We start from the raw sequence: 27,604 nt of genomic DNA on the forward strand, positions 1-27,604 counted from the left end.
TTAACACAGCGCGTATCCAACCCGGAAGGAAACGGAGGAAACACCGTGCAACCTTGGTTAGCGCACACTGCGCCCGGCCCGCCACAGGAGTCACTGGTGCGCAATGAGACAAGGATATCCAAACCCTCCCTAACCCGGACGACGCTAGGCCAATTGTGCGTCACCCCACGGACCTCCCGGACGCGGCCGGTTACGACAGAGCCCGGGCGCGAACCCAGAGTCTCTGGTGGCCCTTAACCACTGCGCCAACCGGGAGACCTGATTTGTTATCCCTTTCATGCCCTGCCTCCAGTCCACTTACCGATATCTCAACAAGAGAGCCTCATCGCAATTGCAACATGCGGTTCTGGGGAAATTTAATTTAATCAGAAGCCACAGCCAGATTTCTGGATTGGGCTGCGCTCAGAGTATCCTGCCTTGGCAAATCGTGCTGTTAAGACACTGATGCCCTTTACAACCATGTACCTACAGTGGCTTGCGAAAGTATTCACCCCCAATGGCATTTTTTTCTATTCTGTTGCCTTACAACCTGGAATTAAAATAGAGTTTTGTGGGGTTTGTATCATTTGATTTACACATCATGTCTACCACTTTGAAGATGCAAAATATGTTTTGGTGGTGAAACAAACAAGAAGACTTGAATGTGCTTAATTATTCACCCCCCAAATTCAATCATTTGTAGAGATACCGTTTGCAGCAATAACAGCTGCAAGTCTCTTGGGGTTTGTCTCTATAAACTTGGCACACCTAGCCACTGGGAGTTTTGCCCAATCTTCAAGGCAAAACTGCTCCAGCATCTTTTTCAAGTTGGATGGGTTCCGCTGGTGTACACAACTTTGTCCCTGACCTGTTTGGAGAGGTCCTTGGTCTTCATGGTGCCACTTGCTTGGTGGTGCCACTTGCTTAGTGGTGTTGCAGACTCTGGGGCCTTTCAGAACAGGTGTATATCTACTGAGATCATGTGACAGATCATGTGACGCCTTAGATTGCACACAGGTGGACTTTATTTAACTAATTATGTGACTTCTGAAGGTAATTGGTTGCACCAGATATTGTTTAGGGACGTCATAGCAAAGGGGGTGAATACAGACGCATGCACCACTTTTCTGTTGTTTCTTTTTTTAAACAAGTAATTTTGTTCATTTCACTTAACCAATTTTGACTATTTTGTGTATGTCCAAGACATGAAATCCAAATAAAAATCCATTTAAATTACAGGTTGTAATGCAACAAAATAGGGAAAATGCCAAGGGGGGTGAATACTTTTGCAAGGCACTATATGTGAGAGTGGATTCTCGGCACTCTCTAGCATGAAAATGAAATACAGGCACAGACTGTGTGTGGGAAATGATTTAAGACTGAGAATCTTTCCAATACAACCCAACATTGCAGAGTTATGAGCATCCCTTCAAGCACACCCTTCTCATTAACCTGTGGTGAGTTATTCACATTTTTTGATTAACAAATAAGGTTTTATATGTAAGATGGTTAAATAAAGAACAAAATTATTTATTATATTATTTGTGCCCTGGTCCTATATGAGCTCTTTGTCACATTCCACAAGCTGGGTTGTGACAAACTCTCTCATTCTTATGTTTAATAAATGTGTTGTTTAGTGTGTGGCAGGCTTACAATGATGGCAAAAAAACACATTTTAGAATGCGCTGACCCTGGTGCTGGAGGGGGTACGCAGCTGGAGGTTGAATGTTTGAAGGGGTATGGGACAATACAGTCGTGGCCAAAAGTTTTGAGAATGACACAAATAAATGTTCACAAAGTCTGCTGCCTCAGTTTGTATGATGACAATTTGCATATACTCCAGAATGTTATGAAGAGTGATCAGATGAATTGCAATTCTCTCCAGGAAAAAGGTACAGGGATTGGACTGCTGAGGACTGCGGTAAAGTCATTTTCTCTGATGAATCCCCTTTCCGATTGTTTGGGGCATCCGGAAAAAAGCTTGTACGGAGAAGACAAGGTGAGCACTACCATCAGTCCTGTGTCATGCCAACAGTAAAGCATCCTGAGACCATTCATGTGTGGGGTTGCCTCTTGGCCAAGGGAGTGGGCTCACTCACAATTTTGCCTAAGAACACAGCCATGAATAAAGAATGGTACCAACACATCCTCCGAGAGCAACTTCTCCCAACCACCCAGGAACAGTTTGGTGACGAACAATGCCTTTTCCAGCACGATGGAGCACCTTGACATAAGGCAAAAGTGATAACTAAGTGGCTCGTGGAACAAAACATCAATATTTTGTGTCCATGGCCAGGAAACTCCCCAGACCTTAATCCCATTGAGAACGTGTGGTCAATCCTCAAGAGGCGGGTGGACAAACAAAACCCCACAAATTCTGACAAATTCAAAGCATTGATTATGCAAGAATGGGCTGACAGCATGCCAGGGCAGATTGCAGAGGTCTTGAAAAAGAAGGGTCAACACTACAACTATTGACTCTTTGCATCAACTTCATGTAATTGTCAATAAAAGCCTGTGACACTTTTGAAATGCTTGTAATTATACTTCAGTATTCCATAGTTACATCTGACAAAAATATCTAAAGACACTGAAGCAGCAAACTTTGTGGAAATTAACATTTGTGTCCTTCTCAACTTTTGGCCACGACTGCAAAGAGTTTGGGAACCACTGCACTAGAGGAATGGCTACGTTCTGCGATTTATTTTTGGGCATATCTATCCAAGATATTTGCTCAGCAGCGAGTTGGACTTCACCTCATACATTTGAGAAGTTTTATAGACTCGATGTCACTGCACCGACCCTGGCGCATACTGTTTTACGTGTTGGGTCTTCTGGTGGCAAAGCCCATTTGTGTGATATATCGCACAGGGCAGTCGGTCGTCAGGATAAGCTTGTCTGGCAATACAGGAGTCCGTTTTCCCATAAGTGAAATACCGAAACAAATACTTGAAAAATAACTTTAGGTCACTGGACCACCCTCTTTGCATGTGCGAGGACTAGGTGTTGCTTATTTTTGAAAGACTCAGAGACGCTCACTTGGACCTTTTAGGGTAGGATAGACACTTTTCCCCCGACACACAGGTCTCGACGTCCAGCCAATCATGGCTGGCTTAAAGGCCTCTTCTTATAGGCTTCTGACGAATTACATACCTCACTCATACTGTCAGAGAACGGGGTTACGGTCGTAACCTAAAGTTTTGTTTCTAAACAACCAACCAATCAACGCAATATCAGCTGGGTCTGGCCTACTTAGTCAATTGACTTTGATTGAACCATAAGACGAAAACGCAGCCTGTGTTTAAAAAACAAACAAATGTTAGGGGGGAAAAAACGCAGTCTGTGGGGTGTCTCGCTTCCTCTTCCGTCTCTGATATTAGCATTGGTTGATTCTGAAATATGTATGATTTCCGGTTGAAGGGTCGCTTTCGTTAAGGCTTCCCAAATTCGTTTCCGTGATTGTTTTGTCTGATGAGCTACAGGCCATGGACGCAGTTATAACTGGTTAACATCTAATCGCACCATTAAAGCAGAAGTTAGAAACGTGTGAGAGAAAATCTAGGGCTGAACCTGTAAGTACCAAACTTGATGTTATTTCCGTAAACCGACAGTTCTAGATCCGTTTCTAACCGTTAGCTTGCTAGCCGCCGAGGCTAACTCGCTAGCCAGAACAGCCCCCTGCTGTCAACATAGCAGTGTAGCTAGTAAAGCTCCGACAATTGCTTAAATTTATCTTGAAATGAATTACTGAAAACGGGTCCTTGTTAACTTTTTTTTTGCGTTACGTTTAGAGTTTGTTGGATTGCTAATGGCGTGACATATAACGATAACGTACTAGTTCACGTTATCTAGCTAGCTAGCCATAGAACCAACTAACGTTCCCTAGCTCCAATCGTCATTGTCAGTATCCGAGGATGAATCTATTTAACTTTTACTAGCTAGTTAATTAAATAGTTTTTATGGACCTGGATAGATTACAATCCACACTTGGGCATGTTTAATGTAAGTGAATGTATGGGCTGTGTTGACACGTCCCAATGCCACCAACCCCTAACATTAGGAGTTTTAAATAATACAAATAACAATGTAGAGTTGCTAGCTTTACCGGCTTTATCAGATTTGCAGCGGACAGTATTTTTCAGTGAAAACACGTTTCTGGCGGCCTTCTTCCGTTAAAACACCGGTGTACGGGTACCCTCTGTAAATAGCCTCGCTATTGTTATTTTACTGCTGCTCTTTAATTATTATTTATAATATTTTCTATTTTTTTTCTTTTTCTTAAAACTGCATTGTTGGTTAGGGGCTTGTAAGTAAGCATTTCACTGTAAGGTCTACACTTGTTGTATTCAGCGCATGTGACAAATACATTTGGATTTGTTCGGAGCATGCTAATTAGCACCTCTGTTTTCCGTAAACACGCACTGTGACATGGATATATGGCCGTTTGGGAACACTAACCCTATAAAGATGTGTATCAATTGAACCTTTTTGTTTTTTGATAAGGTTCTTATGCTACCAAAACCACACTGCAAGCGATGCTTGTTGATGTTCCGACCGAGCGTCGCAGCTCTTAACAAAACTCCCCTTTACAGTAGATGCCTTCGTCCAATGACTCTTATGTGTTTGGAGGAAGTGGGGGACAACCGACCTGGATGGGGAGCGATTGAATGTGTCCGCAAACACTTCAGCCAGCTGGTCTGCACATGCTCTGAGGACGCGGCTAGGGATGCCGTCTGGGCCGGCAGCCTTGCAAGGGTTAATGCGCTTAAATGTCTTACTCACGTCGGCTATGGATAACGCGAGCTCACAGACTTCTTGAGGGGCGGTGGCCCCCATCAGTAGCAATGTGTTTTCCTCAAAGCAGGCAAAGAAGGTGTTTAGCTGGTCCTGGAGCAAGGTGTCGGTGTCCTCGACGTGGCTGGTTTTTCCTTTTATAATCCATGATTGTCGGAACTCCCTGCCAAATACATGTCGTGTCTGAGCAGTTGAATTGCACCTCGACTTTGTCTCTGTACTGACGTTTTGGCTGCTTGATTGCCTTAGAGGGCATAGTTGGACTGTTTGTACTCGTCCATGTTCCCAGTCACCTTACTGTGGTTAAATGCGGTGGTTCCTGTTTACAGTTTTGTGCAAATGCTTCCATCTATCCATGGTGTTTGGTTTGGATAAATTCTAATCGTCACAGTGGGTGGGGGAACGAGTCAGTGTATAGCGTCAATGTTACTGAGGTAACCCAGAACATATTCCTGCCGTCATGATCAAAACATTCTTGAAGTATAGATTCTGATTGGTCAGACCAACGTTGAACAGTCCTTTTCACGGGTACTTCCTGTTTAAGTTTCTGCCAATAGGACGGAGGAGAAGAATGATGAGCGAGTAGCGCAGGCGATGTGTTGATAAAAATTCAGTTGAAATGTATTTAAATTCTGGCTTCCCATGAACTCTTTCCTAGTTAAATAAAGGTAAAATAAATCAAATATAATTGAAAGCAACGCTAGTGTAAATCTACCCGCCTTGCTAAAATCCCATAATACCACCACAAACCCATCATTGTTTACTTAGTCATTGAAGCTCTTCTGGGTTTTTATGAGTTGGGGTTCTTCCTTCTGGCTGTTTCAGTTTCTCTATGGAGATATTTGAATGAGAATAGTTTAGTTCTCGCCACGGTCACCTTCGAAAACACCACCATGAGGGGTTTAGGCTGAGCTGCATACTAAGCTGTTAACCCACTAACCTGTTGCCTTTTCAGTGTTGGATATGCTTACATGTTCAGCTTTCAAAGGGGATTGTGTAGCTCATTGAGGATAAAAGCATACATATTCTTCTTTTTAGGGTTGCACATTTTGGGGAATATTCAGAGGTGGAAACTTTCCATGGGAATATAAGGAAATTAATGGAAATGTATGCAAATTCATATTAATACTGTTTAAATGTTTGTTTTTTGCATTGGATATATTTACCATATCATATGGAGACAGAGACATTAACCTTTTACCTTATCATAAATAGACATAATTGCAAATGATTAAATCCTTCCAATATAAATAAAAACAACTATTTAGTTACGAATTTAACTTTAAGTTAGTTGACTCTTCACATGGGATGATTTCACTGAACAACGAAAGGGAATATTGAATGATCCCCAATGATCCATCACATCTCTCAAAAACGGTTTCAACATACATCTGTAAAAGATAACCAAAGCTTTTAGTTTCTAGACTATCTTCCTCTCAGGCTTCTGTCTTCTCCCTGGACCTCCTCAATGTCCACCTCTTGAACATCAGACTCTGAGGTCTCATCTTCACGGTCACTTTCCATCCATGTTGACGATGGCTTGTTGTCAGGCTCAAAACGCCAAAAATTTGCCCGGATGGCCATCAATTTTTCAACCCTTGTATTGGTCAGCCTGTTGCATGCTTTGGTGTGTGTGTTCCCAAACAAGGACCAGTTGCGCTCTGAGGCGGCTGATGTTGGTGGGATTTGGAGGATGATGGAGGCAACAGGGGAAAGAGCCTCAGATCCACAAAGTCCCTTCCACCAGGTGGCTGATGAGATATGTTGGCACGACTGTCATATTGCATCTCCACCCCAAAGCCCTTGCTTGGAAGTGTACTTCGCCAGACTGCCAAGAACCTTGCCCTCATCCAGGCCTAGGTGGCAAGACACGGTAGTGATGACACCATAGGCCTTGTTGATCTCTGCACCAGACATGATGCTCTTGCCAGCATGCTTGGGGTCCAACATGTACACTGCGGTGTGTATGGGCTTCAGGCAGAAGTCTTCACACTTTTTGATGTATTTCAGAACTGCAGTTTCCTCTGCTTAGAGCAACAGTGAAGTGGGCAGGGCAGACTGTGATATGGCCATTTCTTGGAGAGACTCCTTCCCCTCCAGGTGACTGTCAAACATGATGACAACACCACCCCAACGGGTGTTGGTGGGCAGCTTCAATGTGGTGCTCTTATTCAAATCAAATTTTATTAGTCACATGCGCCTTTACAGAGTCAATGCGTGGGGCCACTGGCCAGCCGAGGAAGTATGTACATGTAGGTAGAGCCAATTAAAGTGACCATGCATAGATGACAACAGAGTGGCAGTGGGGCAGCCACCTGACTAGATGTCCTGGAGTCTTATGGCTTGGCGGTAGAAGCTGTCCAGAAGCCTCCTGGACCCAGACTGGCTTGTTGTGCAGCAGCAGAGAGAACAGTCCACAACCAGGGTGGCCGGAGTCCTCGACAACCCCCTCTTCTCACTTTTCCTGGTGAGGTAGATTGCTGCTATAACTTGATGACCCTTCACGTACCTAACCATTTTCTTGGCTCTCTTGTAGGGTGTGTCCATTGTTTTCAGTGCCATGATGTCCTTGAGGAGCAGATTCAATGCATGAGCAGCACAGCCAATGGGTGTTATGCGAGGGTAGGACTCCACTTTAGACCAAGCAGCCTTCATGTTCGCAGCATTGTCTGTAACCAGTGCAAATACCTTCTGTGGGCCAGGGTCATTGATAACTGCCTTCAGCTCATCTGCAATGTAGAGACCGGTGTGTCTGTTGTCCCTTGTGTCTGTGCTCTTGTAAAATACTGGTTGAGGGGTGGAGATGATTTAGTCAATTATTCCTTGCCCACGAACATTCGACCACCCATCAGAGATTATTGCAATACAGTCTGCTTTCTCTATGATTTGCTTGACCTTCACTTGAACTCTGTTGAACTCTGCATCCAGCAAATGAGTAGATAAAGTGTGTCTGGTTGGAGGGGTGTATGTTGGGCAAAGAACATTCAGAAATCTCTTCCAATACACATTGCCTGTGCGCATCAGAGGTGAACCAGTTGCATACACAGCTTGAGCAAGACATTCCTCCATTGAGTCAAAAACACTTCTGATTCCAGGAGGACCATGAGCTGTTGCTATTGATAAGGTGTCTGATTCATCATTTTCACCTCGAATAGAAATAGAGGGACTTTTGTCAGAGGTTGCTTCTTGTGAGTGGTGAGGGAACTTGATGCACTTGGCCAGATGATTCTGCATCTTTGTTGTATTTGTCACATGATTTGGCACAGTATTTGCAAATGTACACAGATTTTCCTTCTACATTAGCTGCAGTGAAATGTCTCCACACATCAGATAGTGCCCGTGGCATTTTCCTGTAACGATTGTAAAAAAAAAAAAATTGTTAAAAAAAAACCCAAATACAATTCCATGTACAGATAAGTAGTTAAGCAGTTAGATTAAACAAATCCTTTGTAAGATAAATGTTTTAAAATGAATTAACACCCAGTTGGCATGCTCAAGCAAGCTAAAACCCACATGGTAGCAAAAACGAACTAGCAGAAATGGGTAACAACTTCGAAATGATTTAAACACACTTTGCTGCAGGCTACTATTTAGTAGTTAACAAAAAACTATATTCAACCACCCAGTATTGTAATCAAAACTTACCAGAAAGCTGTCTTAGTCCTTGGCTAAGACAGTGTAGTAGTGTGGGCTCAATAGCATCTCATTAGTGTGCAAGATCTTGAGAATCAGCTGTACATGTGATGGAAGAGTGCACAACACATGTGATAGAAGAATACACTGTGCATGCAGAGGGTTGCAATTCCATTGAATTGGGGATTGTTCAACCAAAATATGCCAGAAGACCTAGAATTGCCTTGTGTATCCCACAAAAAAAGGTTCACTGTTTTAAGCTAACTTTTTGTTTGTTGATGAATTTAAGCAAGATTCCCAGGCTTAACTTCCCATGGAAAATTTCCGGGAAAATTTCTGACCCTTTGCAACCCTACTTCCTTTCAATATTAATTGGATGGTTATGTTAATGTACTGTAGGCTATGTGAATGACCTCATTTAGGCCTAAAAAATGAAGGCAGATCAACAAGCCTGACTAACCTCTGAATTGTAGAGTAATACCCAAACATTCCTCACTCTGGTGATATATTCATGTTGAGACATTAGAGGCATGTAGCATTCTCTAGCATTGTCCTGAGTCACACATAGTTAGACCATCGCAGGAGAAAGGTTTTTCCCAAGTGAGTCGCTGAGCTGTGCCTTAATGAAGCAGGTCAAAGAACAATGGTGTGGAGATTTCTTCGGTATAGCAGTTTTTAGGGAATTGTTATGTGAAGTCTTGTTCATCCGGGATGTTTATGGCAGATTCTGTGCTGTTTCTCTGGCTTGTCCTTGTACGATAATCCTCTTTTATGCAGGGAATTTTCAGTCTGGTGTCAGTCTCCTACGTATTCTAAAAAAATGTTCTTCAGTATGTCACGGTAGGGTTTTAGCTTTTGTTTCACACTGTAATGTTCCTTAAGATGATGGGCATGTATTATAGTGACTGTATCAAAGAAATCCAATGTCTCTGTTTTAGGTTTCCAAATCTGGTTCAGGCTTGTTGGCCGGTTAATGCATAGAGTTAAGAGGGTGAAACTTGAAGACGAAACAGAAGGTAGTTGGAAAAGGTGCGTAACTAATCTTGCATTCTACAGTGCTCATTTGGTCAAATGTGGCTTAATGTGACATGTTGGACCTTTTTAACCTATACAACTAGCTGGTCCGTCTGTTCTCATCGTTTACTTGTATTCAATACTCAGTTACATGTATGGACTTATATTCAGCTTTGTATCATGTTGTTGGTGACTTCTATTGTTATGGGCCAGTTATTCAGCTTTCAGAATGACTGCTGTAGATGAGCTCTCGGACAGCTCGGAGGTAGTGGAGATGGAGGACTTGCCCTCCCAGTTCTTTGTGGAGAAGCACTCGTGGGACGGCCTGCGGAACATCATCCATAGTAGCCGCAAGTACACGGGCATGGTCATCAACAAGGCCCCGCACGACTTCCAGTTTGTCCAGAGGCAGGACGAGTCAGGCCCATACTCCCATCGACTCTACTACCTTGGTGAGGTCACACCCCCACACCCTCACTGGAAATCCCATTATGGATTTTGAGGAGTCGTCATAATTTCTGTCAACAAACAGCACCGCAATGGTGACAGTACGGTGTATCATAATTAACTAATGTGAATAGGGGTGGGAAATGGAGGAATCTCATGTGTATATTTGATCTCTATACTTGTGTTTGATTCCCTCTGCACCATTAATGTTAGACGGTAGGCTATAGGGAACATTACAATGGGAAGAAACTCTTTAGGAACAACCTCAACAACCAATATCAGTGACAATATCCTTGAACTTTGCGGTTACACAGACAAGATAAACAGACTTAGCGATGCAAATATATTCTTTAACTCAACCCGTTTCTTCCGCTCCATGGTCATTTAGGAATGCCCTATGGAAGTAGGGAAAACTCATTACTTTACTCAGAGATTCCCAAGAAGATTCGGAAAGAGGCCCTTCTGGTGTTGTCGTGGAAACAGATGCTAGATCACTTTCAGGTAATGAACCCTCAGCCCCTTCCGCTGGGCTCCCTTTTGCCACTCGTCGGATTTCTGGGAAATCTAAACATAAATGTTGTTTACCTCAAGAAGTTCGTCACACATTCACAAGGCATTTCTGCATGCATGTCCTCACCCACAGCACTGATGTGAACTATGTAGAGGAGGACATACACGGGTCAGTTCAGTTGGCACCTAATGGAATACTACTGTACTTCCGACCTTTGGGAGTGCCTGTGTTTGTTTATGCTCTATGTTTATGACACAGCCATCAATACTATGCCCCCCAAAAAACACTATCATTCATTTCCCCTGTAAACACGAGTGGCAAAATGAAGGTACCACTATTGTTGCCCAGAAAACCGCACTTTGGTTAAAGCCAAAACACGCTGGTGTTCATGCTAAGCTAACATTGCATCGCTGTCTCACTGTCTGCTACGTATCTTCCCTGACCATCAGGCCACCCCTCATCATGGGGTGTACTCCCGGGAGGAGGAGCTGCTGAGGGAGAGAAAGCGTCTGGGGGTCTTTGGGATCACATCGTATGATTATCACGCCGAGATCGGCCTTTTCCTGTTCCAGGCCAGCAACAGCCTGTTCTACTGTCGGGACGGAGGCCATAATGGCTTCATTGTGAGTATTATTTACACGACACAGCTCATACCTTCCTGTTAAAGTTTGGATCATACTGTTATCTTGGCATCTTGGTTATTTAGGTGGTCATGAAAGCAAAGTCCTTCAAATATATGTACGGTAGTCCGAACTTGTACATTGTGAAAATGAAGAATTGTGCAAAGTGCTCTGTACAGTCGTGGCCAAAAGTTTTGAGAATGACACAAATATTCATTTTCACAAAGTCTGCTGCCTCAGTTTGTATGATGGCAATTTGCATATACTCTAGAATGTTATGAAGAGTGATCAGATGAATTGCAATATCCCTCTTTGCCATGCAAATGAACTGAATCCCCCAAAAACATTTCCACTGCATTTCAACCCTGCCACAAAAGGACCAGCTGTCATGTTAGTGATTCTCTCGTTAACACAGGTGTGAGTGTTGACGAGGACAAGGCTGGAGATCACTCTGTCATCCTGATTGAGTTCAAATAACAGACTGGATACTTCAAAAGGAGGGTGGTGCTTGGAATCATTGGTCTTCCGTTGTGAAACATGGTTACCTGCAAAGAAACACGTGCCGTCATCATTGCTTTGCACAAAAAGGACTTCACAGGCAAGGATATTGCTGGCAGTAAGATTGCACCTAAATCAACCATTTATCTGATCATCAAGAACTTCAAGGAGAGCGGTTCAATTGTTGTTCAGCTGCAGGATCGGGGCACCACCAGTACAGAGCTTGCTCAGGAATGGCAGCAGGCAGGTGTGAGTGCATCTGCATGCACAGTGAGGCGAAGTCTTTTGGAGGATGGCCTGGTGTCAAGAAGGGCAGCAAAGAAGCCACTTCTCTCCAGGACAACATCAGGGACAGACTGATATTCTGCAAACGGTACAGGGATTGGACTGCTGAGGACTGGGGTAAAGTCATTTTCTCTGATGAATCCCCATTCTGATTGTTTGGGGCATCTGGAAAAAAGCTTGACCGGAGAAGACAAGGTGAGCGCTACCATCAGTCCTGTGTCATGCCAACAGTGAAGCATCCTGAGACCATTCATGTGTGCAGTTGCTTCTCAGCCAAGGGCGTCCATGACCAGGAAACTCCCCAGACCTTAATCCCATTGAGAACGTGTGGTCAATCCTCAAGAGGCGGGTGGACAAACAAAAACCCACAAATTCTGACAAATTCCAAGCATTGATTATGCAAGAATAAGTTTCCATCAGTCAGGATGTGGCCGAGAAGTTAATTGACAGGAGATTGCAGAGGTCTTGAAAAAGAAGGGTCAACACATCAACTTCATGTAATTGTCAATACAAGCATTTCATAAGTGCCAAAGGCTTTTAATTATACCTCAATATTCCATAGTAACATCTGACAAAAATATCTAAAGACACTGAAGCAACTAACTTTGGAAATTCATATTTGTGTCATTCTCAAAACTTTTGGCCACGACTGTACATTGCTAAAGTGAAGTATACAAAGTGCCTTATACACTTCTAAAATAAAGAAGTGTACCAAGTGGTCACCTACAAGTGTTTGTGATAGAAAAGACTTTGACATGTAGGCACTCTGGTAACCAACCTGTCTGTTGCATGGTAACTTCTATACCTGAAAGTCTGTGTGATGTTTAGCAGGCGTCCCCCATGAAGCCTGTAGAGATTAAGACCCAATGCTCCGGCACTCGAATGGACCCCAAGATCTCCCCAGGCGACCCCACCTTCATGGCCTTCATCAATAGCAACGACCTGTGGGTGGCCAGCATCGAGACTGGGGAGGAGAGGAGACTCACCTACTGCCATAAAGGTTGGCACAAATGATGTATAGCAGTCGTCACCAAACTTTACTGAATCAAGATCACTTTCTGATTCAAAATTCAAGCCGTGATCTACCTCTCAGATAAAAAAACAACGTACGTTTTTGCAACATTAACCATATAAAAACAGTTATATAGCAATGAGGTTTGTGCTATAGGCCCAATACAATATTATTCAACATTTTAGATATGTGATCACACGTAATGGATCATTTGTTGTATTACTTGTGAGGCACAGCTGAGTGAGCATAATCTTTTTTTTTACTGGACTGAAGGCCTGCATCTGATGGTCAGTGTGACGGGAGGGATGGTAGTGATGGGCGTTCTTAGTCTTTTCGGTGAGCTGTCTCATTTGGCTCCATTCACGTAAAAGAGACTGCTTATTTGGCTCCCAAACTGCTCTTTGTTCAAAATGCTTAAAAAACGACCTAGAACCATGAACAAATGTACTATCTGCAATGTAAAGCCCAAAAGGTAGGAGACCATTATGTCAGATTGTGAAATGCATGTTCAAGTACATTTTTACCTGGATAAATCGTTAGATGGCCTGCCAAAAAATAGTTTTTTTTTTACGATAAAAAAAAAAAAAGGCTAATAATCACTGTTTGCGAAAAAGACCGTTCAATGCATGGCTGAGCACGTATAGCGTAGAGTAGGCCTAGGCTATATCAGATAGCCTACCTACCTTTCTTTGGACAGAATTTATTTTGGGGCTTTTTATAAACACATTTCCTGTAATTCTACTACACTTTACATGACTAGAGGCATTGGCAGAATCTTTTTTAGTACAACAAATTACCAATAGCCTACTTTACTGACAAATATATCAATAAAAATGATGTCCATATAAATAGGCCTACAAGAAGGAGACACAAACAGAATATAACGTCCATCTAAATTGGAGGTGGAAATTGTCCAAAAACAAACTTTGCACTGACCCAACAATGATAAAGAGTGAATAAGCGTAGTGCACCCTCACCAATTAATTTGAGAATTTGGATAACTCAGACAGATTTAGTCTTTTCATTGCTTTCTCATTACATCAATAACCATTTGCTTTCCAAACTATGTTTTCCTGTGATTGTATTTTTAAATATGCCTGGCTGGGCCTCTACTTTTCACTGACAGTCGCAACACTACAATCATCTGCCCATATTGTGCATGCAGCCTTTCCTTCTGACTGTAGGCAATGCGATGTAAGTCTAATGATCCTCTGTGGCCAAATCATGCTTTCGTAGCCTATTTTGAATGATTTTATTTCTGTATAATAGACAGGAGTAGGTTACTCATGAGCTATATAATTTGGGCAAATTTAATTCAATTTATTTAGAGAGCTTCGCTTCCCCTAGCTTGATGAATGAGCCCCTTATTTATGCATGGGATTATATACGTGTGTGTCTTCTCGAAATAAACTAAATAAATTGAGCCTAGGCTACAATACAACACAGTAAGCATAACATTTTATGTTTGTTTCATAATTATCACAGTTAAAATCGGAGAGCAACATTAAAGTCCACAAAGCATATTATTACAGTTGCATAACCTAGGCTACACAGCATGGTCACAATATTGATTCAGGAGGACCATGGACAGATACCATCCAGACAACAAGAGCGCGGCCTCCGCCATTTCAGCACTACCAGCTGCCTGGACAGCCTCTCCAGCGGACGAGCTTTAGGCCTTATGCTGTTACAAAAAGTGTCATCATGGCTTATCTTAATGGTTTTGTTCCTAATTTTCCAAGCAGTGAAATCTGCAAATATGTCCTTGAAATCAAGTGCTCTGAGTAGATCATTCCCAAGAGCCGTAAGATTAAAATGTTTGTCTTTTCTTGTCCCATTGTTGATTTGTCTGTTTTTGACGAGCAAGCTTTGAAAAGCACCACTGGCCTGATGCATAGGTAACGGGTAAAGTCAAGAATATTCGCAAGGCAATGTCAATATTGTGAAAGACTTCTTGTAGATTGCTCTGTTAGAACATGTGAAGCAATTTTCCCCCCTACTTTTAATACATTCTTTAAACTGGACAATTTCATCTGGAAAATCATGTTGCAAGTCAGATTGATATTTACTTTGAAGGTTGAGTGCAGATCCATGTAGGTCTTATGTGGAAAGTGAAGGTATATTAAATCCAAAGCAGTTGTTTAGCTCTTTGTATGACTCATACCTCCTATCCAACTCATCAATAAGTGTGTCAATCACAACGGTGAACACAAACAGCAAATTTCTGCTAAACTGTCATTGATTAACAACAGTCAGGCTCTGCCTCTTTCGACTCATCAGCGTGTTTTTGTCATCTTCTCAGTTGTGTTAGGTCTGTAAAGCGTTAGAACGCTTGGTGACATGTCCTTTCCTTTTGCCTCAAAGCTATCAAACTGATCCCGGAGCACAGCCACATTCTCTAAAGGAGGCCACAATCTCTGAAGGAGACCACCAAACAAACACCCTTAGACAGGTCCAGTTGGACTACCTTAAGTGCAGTGCTTGTATTCTGAAAACGTTGGAGTATTGTGTTTCACAAGTTAAAGAGAAAGCTATTTCAAGTTTATCCATTTGGGTGTAGAGTGGTAGAGCCATGTTAGATTTTCATCCTCAGATACTTCTAGAAGAGACTGACTAACATTGGCATAATTGAGGCATAATGCTTTTGTTGATTGTGCATGGGCAGGCCACCTCATACCGGAAAAGGATTTTTTATTTTATTTCACCTTTATTTAACCAGGTAGGCTAGTTGAGAACAAGTTCTCATTTACAACTGCGACCTGGCCAAGATAAAGCATAGCAGTGTGAGCAGACAACACAGAGTTACACATGGAATAAACAATTAACAAGTCAATAACACAGTAGAAAACAAAGGGGGAGTCTATATACAATGTGTGCAAAAGGCATGAGGAGGTAGACGAATAGTTACAATTTTGCAGATTAACACTGGAGTGATAAATGATCAGATGGTCATGTACAGGTAGAGATATTGGTGTGCAAAAGAGCAGAAAAGTAAATAAATAAAAACAGTATGGGGATGAGGTAGGTGAAAATGGGTGGGCTATTTACCAATAGACTATGTACAGCTGCAGCGATCGGTTAGCTGCTCAGATAGCTGATGTTTGAAGTTGGTGAGGGAGATAAAAGTAAATTAGACTGTTTTAATTTGGTTCTAAACATGATATTGCAGTCTGCCACGCCAGGTAGATTTGGAGCAAAAGTTAAATATTGACTGCACAGGGCCTCCCAAGTGGTGCAGCGGTCTAGGCTTGAGGCGTCACTACAGCCCAGGGTTCGATCCCAGGCTGTGTCATAGCCGGCCGTGACTGGGAGACCCATGAGGCGGTGCACAATTGGCCCAGCAATCGTCTGGCTTAGGGGTTTGGCCGGCTGGGATTTCCTTGTCCCATCGCGCTGTAGCGACTCCTTGTGGCGTGCTGACTTCGGTCACCAGCAAGACTGTTTCCTCCGACACATTGGTGCGGCTGGTTTCCGGGTTAAGCGAGCAGTGTTTCAAGAAGCAGTTCGGCTTGGCAGCGTCGTGTTTCAGAGGACGCATGGCTCTCGACCTTCGCCTCACCCGAGTCCGTAGGGTAGTTGCAGCGATGGGACGAGACTGTAACTACCAATTTGAATATCACAAAAAAGGGGTAAAGGTAATAAAATAAAAAAATATATTGACTGCACAAACGTTAAACACGAATCTGTCTCAAGGCAGCAGTTCACAGTATTTACCCCAACCAAATGCAGAGTACAGTTGAAGTCGAAAGTTTACATACACTTAGGTTGGAGTCATTAAAATTCGTTAACAAATGATAGTTTTAGCAAGTCGGTTAGGACATCTACTTTGCATGACAAGTCATTTTTGCAACAATTGTTTAGAGAAAAAAATTGTAGACCTGCACAAGTCTGGTTCATCCTTGGGAGCAATTTCCAAACGCCTGAAGGTACCACGTTCATCTGTACAAACAATAGTACGCAGGTATAAACACCATGGGACCACGCAGCCGTCATACCACTCAGGAAGGAGACGTATTCTGTCTCCGGGAGATGAATGTACTTTGGTGCGAAAATCGCAAATCAATCCTAGAACAACAACAAAGGACCTTGTGAAGATGCTGGAGGAAACAAGTACAAAAGTATCTATATCCACAGAAAAATGAGTCCTATATCGACATAACCCGAAAGGCCGCTCAGCAAGGAAGAAGCCAGACTACTGTTTGCAACTGCACATGGGGACAAAGATTGTACTTTTGGGACAGAATTCACCCAATTTATTGTGGGAAGCTTGTGGAAGGCTACCCAAAACATTTGACCCAAGTTAAACATTTTGAAGGCAATGCTACCAAATATTAATTGAGTGTATGTTAACTTCTGACCCACTGGGAATGTGATGAAAGAAATAAAAGCTGAAATAAATAATTCTCTCTACTATTATTCTCACATTTCACATTCTTAAAAGAAAGTGGTGATCCTAAGACAGGGAATTTTTACTAGCATTAAAAAGTTTTTTTTTTTTTACAATTCCTGAAATTGAGTTTAAATGTATTTCGCTAAGGTGAATGGTAACTTCCGACTTCAACTGCAGGTTGCAGCATGGGTTGATCTCTCCTATGCTTAATTGCAGGCGTTTGGTTGCCCTTTGTGTTGTGCAGTAAAAAAAAATATATATATATATATATATATGCTATATTACATGTTTTACTTATTTTGTTTTGCTGCCTCTTGGGCCCAGCGGCTTCAGCCACGGTAAGCCACAACGTTAATTCGGCCCTGCTCACAGTATCAACTTTGCTTTACTTTTAGTTTTTTTTTTACAGTCTTTGGCTCGAGGAAACTGTGCCGGCACGGTGATCCGAGCTATCTGATTGGCCAAACAGTAGGCATATATACTATCAACAGCGCGAAACGAATAAATAAAACAAATAGGAACGCAAGGCTTCATCGCTGTTTTCTTTACAGAAATGTTTGGTGATTGACTAGGGGCGCGTACGTAAATTCGCTCTGGCTATCTACTTCGATTTCAGCGCACTCTCCTCTGAGTGCACCAGAGCGCAGAATAACGGATTAATTTACGAACGCTCAGCACCCGTTGAAAATGACCGGTGTCGGTAAACGGTGGCAAAAAAAAACGTATTTAAATTGTTGCCAGCAGCACAGTTAGTCACCAACGCTCTGGATAACATGATAACAGCCTAACCAGCTCTGCTAGGGTGTGAAAAATGGTCAGTGCGCTGTTCTCTCATTTGTGTCTGGAAGTAGCTAGCCAACGTTAGCCCGTTAGCTTGGATGATTGACTGCCATTGTGTGGTCAGAACGCTCGGATCAACTCTACTCCTCGGCCAGAGCCTCCAAGTGTGCGCTCTGAACACTCCCAGAGCGGAGCGCTCTGAATTTACGGACGCACACTCTGGCACCCCAGAGTGAATTTACGAGGAATGCCTTGGAGATCGACTGGTTGGTGACCACAGTATACCGGTCCTCCGTATTGGCACTCCCCAGAAGAAGCAGTACTCCTTAGGAATGAATGGGATTCTACAGTATTTCAATGAACTGTTTCAAGAACAAAATTACATCTATTTTTGTTGTAGTGGGGCCAGTAACATTAGAACTTTCAAAAATTAGGAGGATAGACTTTCCTACAGCCATGAAGGTTGGCATGCTACTAAACAAGCAAACTATTTTGAGACTGATGCTTGTCAGCTTTCAGAGTTGTGGTATTTCTCAATTGAATAGATTTATGTTGAATGCACGCTCTTCAATGTATCAGAAATGGTGCTCTTTTGGGGTAATACTAAAGATGCATACAGGCCTGGATTTCATTTGCATGACATTTCCATCACTAGGCAGGTAGCCTAGTGGTTAGAGCGTTGGACTCGTAACTGAAAAGTTGCAAGGTCAAATCCCTGAGCTGTTGTTCTGTTCCTGAACAAGGCAGTTAACCCACTGTTCCTAGGCCGTCATTGAAAATAAGAATTTGTTCTTAACTGACTTGCCTAGTTAAATAAAGGTAAAAAAAATATTTATTTTTAATTTTATTTCACCTTTATTTAACCAGGTAGGCTAGTTGAGAACAAGTTCCCATTTGCAACTGCGACCTGGCCAAGATAAAGCGTTGCAATTCGACACATACAACAACAGAGTTACACATGGAATAAACAAAACATACAGTCAATAATACAGTAGAACAAAAGAAAACCAAGTCTATATACAGTGAGTGCAAATGAGGTAAGTTAAGGAAATAAATAGGCCATGGTGGTGAAGTAATTACAATATAGCAATTAAACACTGGAATGGTAGATTGACAGAAGATGAATGTGCAGATGGAGAAACTGGGGTGCAAAGGAGCAAAATAAATAAATACCAGTATGGGGATGAGGTAGGTAGATAGATGGGCTATGTACACCTGCAGTGATCTGTAAGCTGCTCTGACAGCTGTTGCTTAAAGCTAGTGAGGGAGATGTGAGTCTCCAGCTTCAGAGATTTTTGCAATTCGTTCCAGTCATGGGCAGCAGAGAACTGGAAGGAAAGAAGACCAAAGGAGGAATTGGCTTTGGGGGTGACCAGTGAGATATATCTGCTGGAGCGCGTGCTACGATATATATGATGTGCAAATATACTAGCAAGAGTTTTCTTTAAAATAGTATCCTGTAGTGTTGATGACCAATTTTGTTATTATTTTAATCTTTTAAATTAAGGTTGTTAATGAAAGGGCATCTTTTAACGTAAAATGGAAAGCAGAGAGCATTCTCCTGACAGTGCATCCTTCTCTACCTTTTCTTAGGGATGAATAATGTGAAGGAGGACCCCAAGTCTGCAGGCATTGCCACCTTTGTAATCCAGGAGGAGTTTGACCGCTTCACGGGCTACTGGTGGTCGCCAGCTGCTCCTGAAGGTTAGTCTTTTCTGGATGGTTTTTGTGATGCTTGTCCTTATGTTTCCTTTCCCTCTACCAGAGATGTAGCTTTTGACTGAACAGGGACTCCTGATTTCTCTTTATCTTATCAATAAAATGCATTTTGTTTTTCATTACTACTGTAAGTTTAATAATTTAAAAAAGGTTAGTTAAATCTTACTGCATTGTTGAAGACAAATTAAACCAGGTTAGGCTACTCAAACACAAAGCACATAGTGGTGGAAAAAGTACCCAGGTGTCATACTTGGGTAGAAGTAAAGATGCCTTAATGGAAAATGACTCAAGTAAAAGTTAGTCACCCAGTAAAATACTACTTGAGTAAAAGTATTTGGTATTAAATATAGTTAAGTATCAAAAATAAATGGAATTGGTAAAACATACTTAAGTATCAAAAGTACAAAACATTTCAAATGTCTTGTATTAAACAAATAGCTAGGGGCACATTCCAAAACTCAGACATAATTTACAACTGAAGCATGTGTTTAGTGAGTCCGCCAGATCAGAAGCAGTAGTGATGACCAGGGATGTTCTCTTTTTTAAGTGTGTGAATTAGACCATTTTCCTGTTTTGCTAAGCATTTAACATGTTACGAGTACTTTTGGGTGTCAGGGAATATGTAAGGAGTAAAAAGTACATTATTTTCTCTAGGAATGTAGTGAAGTAAAAGTTGCAAAAATATAAATAGTAAAATACAGATACCCAACAAAAACTTTAGCACATACTTGCTTTTGAATAAAATGGTCAACTCAATAAGTTTCTCTTTCAGACCCAGATGGGGGGAAGACCCTCCAGTTACTGTATGAGGAGGTGGATGAGTCAGAGGTGGAGTTAATTCACGTTCCCTCCCCAGCCCTGGAGGAGCGCAAGGCTGATGTTTACAGATACCCCCGCACAGGTCCGCTCTCACCCTCATCCCCACCCCAAATCGCCTTTTTTAACTATTAGTAGTACTGATTCATAACTTTTTATTGAACTGTATTGGCTACTATCTACATTTTCATGTGACTATTGTGGCTAGGCAGAGTTGGATTTTATACTTAAATATACAGTACCAGTCAAGTTTGCAAACACCTAGTCTTTCAATGTTTTTTAAAATTTGTATTATTTCCTACATTGTACAATAATGGCAAAGACATTAACTGAAATGACATATGGAATCATGTAGTAAGCTAAAAAGTGTTAAACAAATCAAAATATATTTTAGATTCTTCAAAGTAGCCACCCTTTGCCTTGATGACGGCCTTGCACACTTTTGGTATTCTCTTAACCAGCTTCACATGGAATGCTTTTCCAACAGTCTTGAAGGAGTTCCCATATATGCTAAGCTGGGCGATATGGCCAAAATATTATATCATGGTATTTTTTTGTTTTTTAAAAGTAAAAGTTCTACATGATCCTAGGGTGGCAGCACATACATTCCAAGTGAGTCTTTCTCCATTCCATTCTTGTTTTCTACTGTTCAATTCAACTTCAACCAAAACAAATTTCAGCACTTTTATCATTTCTGCGTTTCCTGCACTCAATTGCAGTGGTGGAAAAAGTACCCAATTGTCATACTTGAGTAAAAGTAAAGGTACCTTAATAGAAAATGACACAAGTAAAAGTGAGTCACCCAGTAAAATACTACTTGAGTAAAAGTATTTGATTTGAAATATACTTAAGTATCAAAAGTACATGTAATTGATAAAATGTACTTAAGTAAAAGTAAAAATCATTTAAAATTCCTTATATTAAGCAAACCAGATGGCACCATTTTCTTGTTTTTTAAAATATTTACAGATAGCCAGGGGCATACCAACACTCAGACATCATTTACAAACAAAGCATTTGTGTTTAGTGAGTCCTCCAGATCAGAGGCAGGAGATGACCAGGGATGTTCTCTTGACAAGTGCGTGAATTGGACCATTTTCCTGTCCTGCTAAGCATTCAAAATGTAACTAGTACTTTTAGATGTCAGGGAAAATGTATGGAGTAAAAAGTACAGTATATTCTTTAGGAATGTAGTGAAGTACAAGTTGTCAAAAATGGTAAAGTACAGATGCCAAAAAAAAATATTTAAGTAGTACTTGAAAGTATTTTTACTTAAGTACTTTACACCACTGCTCAATTGACAATTTCACGCTGCACGATATGGGCAAATAATCTAGGACTTATTTTTTACCAATTGCGATTTGACTTGAAGTAGAGCAAAACTGTTGGAATCATGGAAATATAATGTCTATTCTAATTCTATAGTTAGACTACAATAGTGTGCACTTTGAATAGGGTTTGAGATGACGGCAAATTAAAATGCCAGGGAGGTGTTATTGGGACAGAGTAGGAACCAAAGTGTTTATAAGTGTTTCCTAGGGGATCCTACAAGCTTTAAATACATTGCATGTTTTCTCTTAGCTACTTCATGTAGCTAACAATTCCTGCTTTGCATATTCCTCTTTGATTTGGAAGATACTGTTGCACAAACAACATGCTGATTTAGGTCTACACCATCACTGGTATTATCAGGCCGTATTAGCTAGCTACATTTGCTCTTACTCAGTACATCTCACTAGCTAGCTATTAGTATTAGCGTCTAACATTTAATATCTCACAAGATTGAAGGGCAACTTGCTAAGTGAAGACAAACTAGCTGTTTGTTGATGTAAGAAACAAACTAATAGTGTCATTATAGAATGCTAGTGGATTTATATTAAGCTGCAAAGTGAAAACGGCATTCTTGTCATCATCAGCATTGTTGTATGTGCTGCATTGACCATGCAGACTGAGCGCAAGTGTGTCGTGGTTGAGGAACATCAAATGCGCTCCTTGAGTGAAAGGGGGCGTGGCTAAGTCTGTGGAAAGTGGCACGGAGAGAGAGGACTCAAGTAGCTAAGTAAACTATACAAATTGATATTACACATGGCATATCACATTTAACAAACCAAATCACTGCAGAATGCTGTGGTAGCCATGTTGGTTAAGTGTGCCTTGAATTCTAAATAAATCATGACCTGTCACCTGCAAAGTACCATCACACCACCACCTCCATGCCTCACGGTGGGAACCACACATGCAGAGATCATCCATTCACCTACTCTGCGTTTCGCAAAGAAAAGGCGGTTGGACCTAAATTCTCAAATTTGGACTCATCAGAGCAAAGGACAGATTTCCACCGGTCTAATGTCCATTACTCGTGTTTCTTGGCACAAGAAAGACTTATTTTTGGTGTCCTTTAGTAGTTGTTTCTTTGCAGCAATTCAACCATGAAGGCCTGATTTCACGCAGTCTCCTCTGAAAAGTTGATGTTGAGATGGGTCTGTTACTTGAACTCTGAAGCATTTATTTGGGCTGCAATTTCTGTGGCTGGTAACTCTAATGAACTTATCCTCTGCAGCAGAGGTAACTCTGGGGTCTTCCATTCCTGTGTCGGTCCTCATGAGAGCCAGTTTCAACATAGCGCTTGATGGTTTTTGCAACTGCACTTGAAGACACTTTCAAAGTGATTGAAATGTTATGTATCGACTGACCTTCATGTCTTAAAGTAATGATGGACTGTCGCTTCTCTTTGCTTATTTGAGCTGTTCTTGATGTAATATGAACTTGGTCTTTTACCAAATAGGGATATCTTCTGTATACCAACCCTACCTTGTCACAACACAATTGATTGGCTCAAACGCATTAAGAAGGAAAACAATTCCACAAATTAACTTTTAACTAGGCACACCTGTTAATTGAAATGCATTCCAGGTGACTACCTCATGAAGCTGTTTGAGAGAATGCCTTGACAGCTTTGCACACTCTTGGCAAAGGGTGGCTACTTTGAAAAATCTCAAATATATATATATATATTTAATAGTTTTTTGGTTACTTCATGATTCCATATGTGTTATTTCATAGTGTTGATGTCTTCACTATTATTCTAGAATGTAGAAAAGAGTAAAAATAAATCAAAACCCTTGAATGAGTAGGTGTTTCTGGTACTGTACATTTGAGTAACTTGAGCTATTAGACAGGAGTGCCAGACAAGACGTGATATCTAAGACGGGTAACTTGTATTGCCCTCCTCTCCATTTTTCTTTTCAGGGAGTAAGAATCCTCAAATTACTTTCAAACTGGTAGAAATCAGAACCGACCACCTTGGCAGAGTAAGAACAGCTCAAAAAGTTCTCATGGTTTTGAACTGTATTGGTCTGTCTTCGTATTCTGCATGTCATCTTGTATGTTGCCTTCTGTTCCCTTTTTGTGGTCTTTTATGTGTTCCATATGTTTCTGTATGTCATTCAATGCCTTTCTGCCTATTCTTATGAGTCCTTGTTATCATTAGATTGTAAGCACTCAGGACAAGGAGTTGGTCCTGCCTTTTACCACCCTGTTCCCTGGGGTTGAGTACATCGCCCGTGCCGGCTGGACAAAAGACGGCAAATAGTGAGTTCAAAAGACTGGAACAAACACAACTAAGCAAAGCTATCTGTGCCATGGAGTGGATTATATCTGTGATGTAAATAAAGGTGTAATTGTTCCTGTCATTGAGTAAAGTCCTTGTAAATATGAAAACCTCACCAAGCCTTGTGGTTTCATCTCAGATATTTTTTTATTTAGCCTTTATTTAACCAGGCGAGTCAGTTAAGAGCAAATGTATATTTACAATGACAGCCCGATCGTGTTACGTAGGTCAACACCACATAAAGTTCTATTCCATCCCACACTCACCAGCAATCTGGACTAGTTCACACACCATTGTGCTACCGGCTGGGCTGAAATGGCAAGTTAACCACTCCTGGTGGATGACAGTTGTCTTGAGGTCTCCGCTAAGGCAAACGTCACCGCATCAAGAAACCAATAGCCAATCAATCTTAATGCGGGCTGGTTATCTTTTGAACAGCACTTATCTCTTCTCTCCAGAGGGGTATATCACAGAGCATGACCAAAAAGTTAGCCAGCTACAGTAACTATGATTTGATATTCATATACAGTGGGGCAAAAAAAGTATTTAGTCAGCCACCAATTGTGCAAGTTCTCCCACTTAAAAAGATGAGGCCTGTAATTTTCATCATAGGTACACTTCAACTATGACAGACAAAATGAGAAAAAAAATCCAGAAAATCACATTTGTAGGATTTTTAATGAATTTATTTGCAAATTATGGTGGAAAAGAAGTATTTGGTCAATAACAAAAGTTTCTCAATACTTTGTTATATACCCTTTGTTGGCAATGACAGAGGTCAAACATTTTCTGTAAGTCTTCACAAGGTTTTCACACACTGTTGCTGGTATTTTGGCCCATTCCTCCATGCAGATCTCCTCTAGAGCAGTGATGTTTTGGGGCTGTTGCTGGGCAACACGGACTTTCAACTCCCTCCAAAGATTTTCTATGGGGTTGAGATCTGGAGACTGGCTAGGCCACTCCAGGTCCTTTAAATGCTTCTTACGAAGCCACTCCTTCGTTGCCCGGGCGGTGTGTTTGGGATCATTGTCATGTTGAAAGACCCAGCCACGTTTCATCTTCAATGCCCTTGCTGATGGAAAGAGGTTTTCACTCAAAATCTCACGATACATGGCCTCATTCATTCTTTCCTTTACACGGATCAGTCGTCCTGGTCCCTTCGCAGAAAAACAGCCCCAAAGCATGATGTTTCCATCCCCATGCTTCACAGTAGGTATGGTGTTATTTGGATGCAACTCAGCATTCTTTGTCCTCCAAACACGTTGAGTTTTTACCAAAAAGTTATATTTTGGTTTCATCTGACCATATGACATTCTTCCAATCTTCTTCTGGATCATCCAAATGCTCTCTAGCAAACTTCAGACGGGCCTGGACATGTACTAGTTTAAGCAGGGGGACACGTCTGGCACTACAAGATTTGAGTCCCTGGCGGTGTAGTGTGTTACTGATGGTAGGCTTTGTTACTTTGGTCCCAGCTCTCTGCAGGTCATTCCCTAGGTCCCCCTGTGTGGTTCTGGGATTTTTGCTCACCGTTCTTGTGACCATTTTGACCCCGCGGGGTGAGATCTTGCGTGGAGCCCCAGATCGAGGGAGATTATCAGTGGTCTTGTATGTCTTCCATTTCCTAATAATTGCTCCCACAGTTGATTTCTTTAAACCAAGCTGCTTACCTATTGCAGATTCAGTCTTCCCAGCCTGGTGCAGGTCTACAATTTTGTTTCTGGTGTCTTTGGTCTTGGCCATAGTGGAGTTTGGAGTGTGACTGTGAGGTTGTGGACAGGTGTCTTTTATACTGATACTACATTCAAACAGGTGCCATTAATACAGGTAACAAGTGGAGGACAGAGGAGCCTCTTAAAGAAGTTGTTACAGGTCTGTGAGAGCCAGAAATCTTGCTTGTTTGTAGGTGACCAAATACTTATTTTCCACCATAATACGCAAATAAATTCATTAAAAATCCTACAATGTGATTTTTCTGGATTTTCTTTTCTCATTTTGTCTGTCATAGTTGAAGCGTACCTATGATGAAAATTACAGGCCTCTCATCTTTTTAAGTGGGAGAACTTGCACAATTGGTGGCTGACTAAATACTTTTTTGCCCCACTGTATACTGTAACAAATGATTTTTCATTTAAAATAGTGTATATACCCTTTCAATTTCAAGGCTGTCTTTCTCTACATCAACTAGGAAATATGGAATTCATGAGGCTATTTAGCAACGTTAGCCAGCTAATTATTTGACCCTGAACCCACTGCTCCTCTGTGCAGTGCATGGGCGGTACTGCTGGACAGGAGCCAACAGAGGCTCCAGTTGGTCCTGCTGCCCCCGGCCCTGTTCATCCCTGTAACCCAGGACCAGGCCCAACGGGAGGAGAGTGTGGAGGCTGTGCCAGAGGGGGTTCACCCCTTCATCATCTACGAGGAGATCACCGACATCTGGATCAACGTGCGTTAAAATAACTCTGGCTTTGGCTCTAAGGCCTAGATTTTGACTTGAGATCTAAGCATGGAACTCAATATGTAATAGAAATCATCCTTACTGCTTGCAGTGCCCTGATTTTCACGAAGTTGTAGTTACATGCCTTTGGTTGATATTGCTGTTACTTGTACTGTAGTTTTTATTGGTTAATTTGTAGTCACATGAATGTTAAGTTAAAATTCTCTTCTAATTATACATTTTGAAATGAAAAGATTTAGTCTTAACCTTTTGAAACCAGAAAATGCTCTTTCTTCTAGGACTCATGTTATGGCAAGGACTTTTCTTTGTTTCAGGTCCATGACATATTTTATCCTTTCATTCAAACAAATGATGATGAGATCACCTTCCTCTGGGCAAACGAGTCCAAAACTGGCTTCTGCCATTTGTACAAAGTCACCACGCTGTTACAACAGGGCTGCTACCAGTGGACCAGAGACTACATGCAGACAGAGGGTAGCAGAATACACTGTTTATACTCTGATTTATGGATTAATGGTAAAGATGTGAATAGAGGTGCACCTTCCCAAATCTATTTCTGATAATATTTTGGGAGGTCAACTCCATAGGAGGCTGCTGAGGGGAGGACGGCTGATGATAATGTATGGAATGGAATGGGTATCAAATGCATGGACACCACGTGTTTGGTTTGTTTGATACCATTCCATTTATTCCATTCCAGCCATTACTATGAGCACATCCTCTGCAGTTAAGGTGCCTCCAGCCACCTGTGGTCAACTCATTTAGTCTACTGGTTGTTCCTTTCAGAGGACTTTAAGTGCCCGATCAAGGAAGAGGTGACGTTAACCAGTGGAGAGTGGGAGGTGTTGGCCAGACATGGCTCCAAGGTAAGCCCTAGACACACCTCTTATCTAAAGGGTTTTAGCATTTTAAGGTGGCGAGCATGGAAATCACCCCATTTCTTTTGTGCCACAGCCCTTTGTCACCGCTCATCAGCTATCACAGTAGAAAGGTGATGTGCATAAGCAAAACATCCCAGTCATTGTCTCCCCTCCCTAC

The 27,604-nt window shown here is 41.7% G+C and overlaps 1 protein-coding gene across 3 annotated transcripts in view; it reads left to right on the top strand.

Moving 5' to 3' along the window:
- Positions 1-3,356: 3,356 nt before the first annotated feature.
- LOC112252155 (dipeptidyl peptidase 9-like) overlaps positions 3,357-27,604 on the top strand; it is a 33,436-nt gene continuing 9,188 nt past the window's right edge. Inside the window, exons 1-13 of one of the 3 annotated variants that reach the window (XM_024423144.2) lie at positions 3,357-3,551; positions 9,345-9,435; positions 9,634-9,872; positions 10,256-10,368; positions 10,828-11,001; positions 12,613-12,781; positions 19,557-19,667; positions 20,455-20,583; positions 23,748-23,809; positions 23,989-24,089; positions 26,377-26,554; positions 26,881-27,040; positions 27,353-27,432. In XM_024423144.2, the coding sequence (XP_024278912.2) occupies positions 9,380-9,435; positions 9,634-9,872; positions 10,256-10,368; positions 10,828-11,001; positions 12,613-12,781; positions 19,557-19,667; positions 20,455-20,583; positions 23,748-23,809; positions 23,989-24,089; positions 26,377-26,554; positions 26,881-27,040; positions 27,353-27,432 (1,572 nt within the window). In that variant the 5' untranslated portion in view covers positions 3,357-3,551; positions 9,345-9,379. Of the gene's footprint in view, positions 3,552-9,344; positions 9,436-9,633; positions 9,873-10,255; positions 10,369-10,827; positions 11,002-12,609; positions 12,782-19,556; positions 19,668-20,454; positions 20,584-23,747; positions 23,810-23,988; positions 24,090-26,376; positions 26,555-26,880; positions 27,041-27,352; positions 27,433-27,604 lie in introns of those variants that run through there. The other 2 variants (XM_042323035.1, XM_042323036.1) reach the window with 2 other exon arrangements.

This window comes from Oncorhynchus tshawytscha, linkage group LG06 (genome assembly GCF_018296145.1).
Source record: "Oncorhynchus tshawytscha isolate Ot180627B linkage group LG06, Otsh_v2.0, whole genome shotgun sequence".
Lineage (NCBI taxonomy): Eukaryota > Metazoa > Chordata > Actinopteri > Salmoniformes > Salmonidae > Oncorhynchus > Oncorhynchus tshawytscha.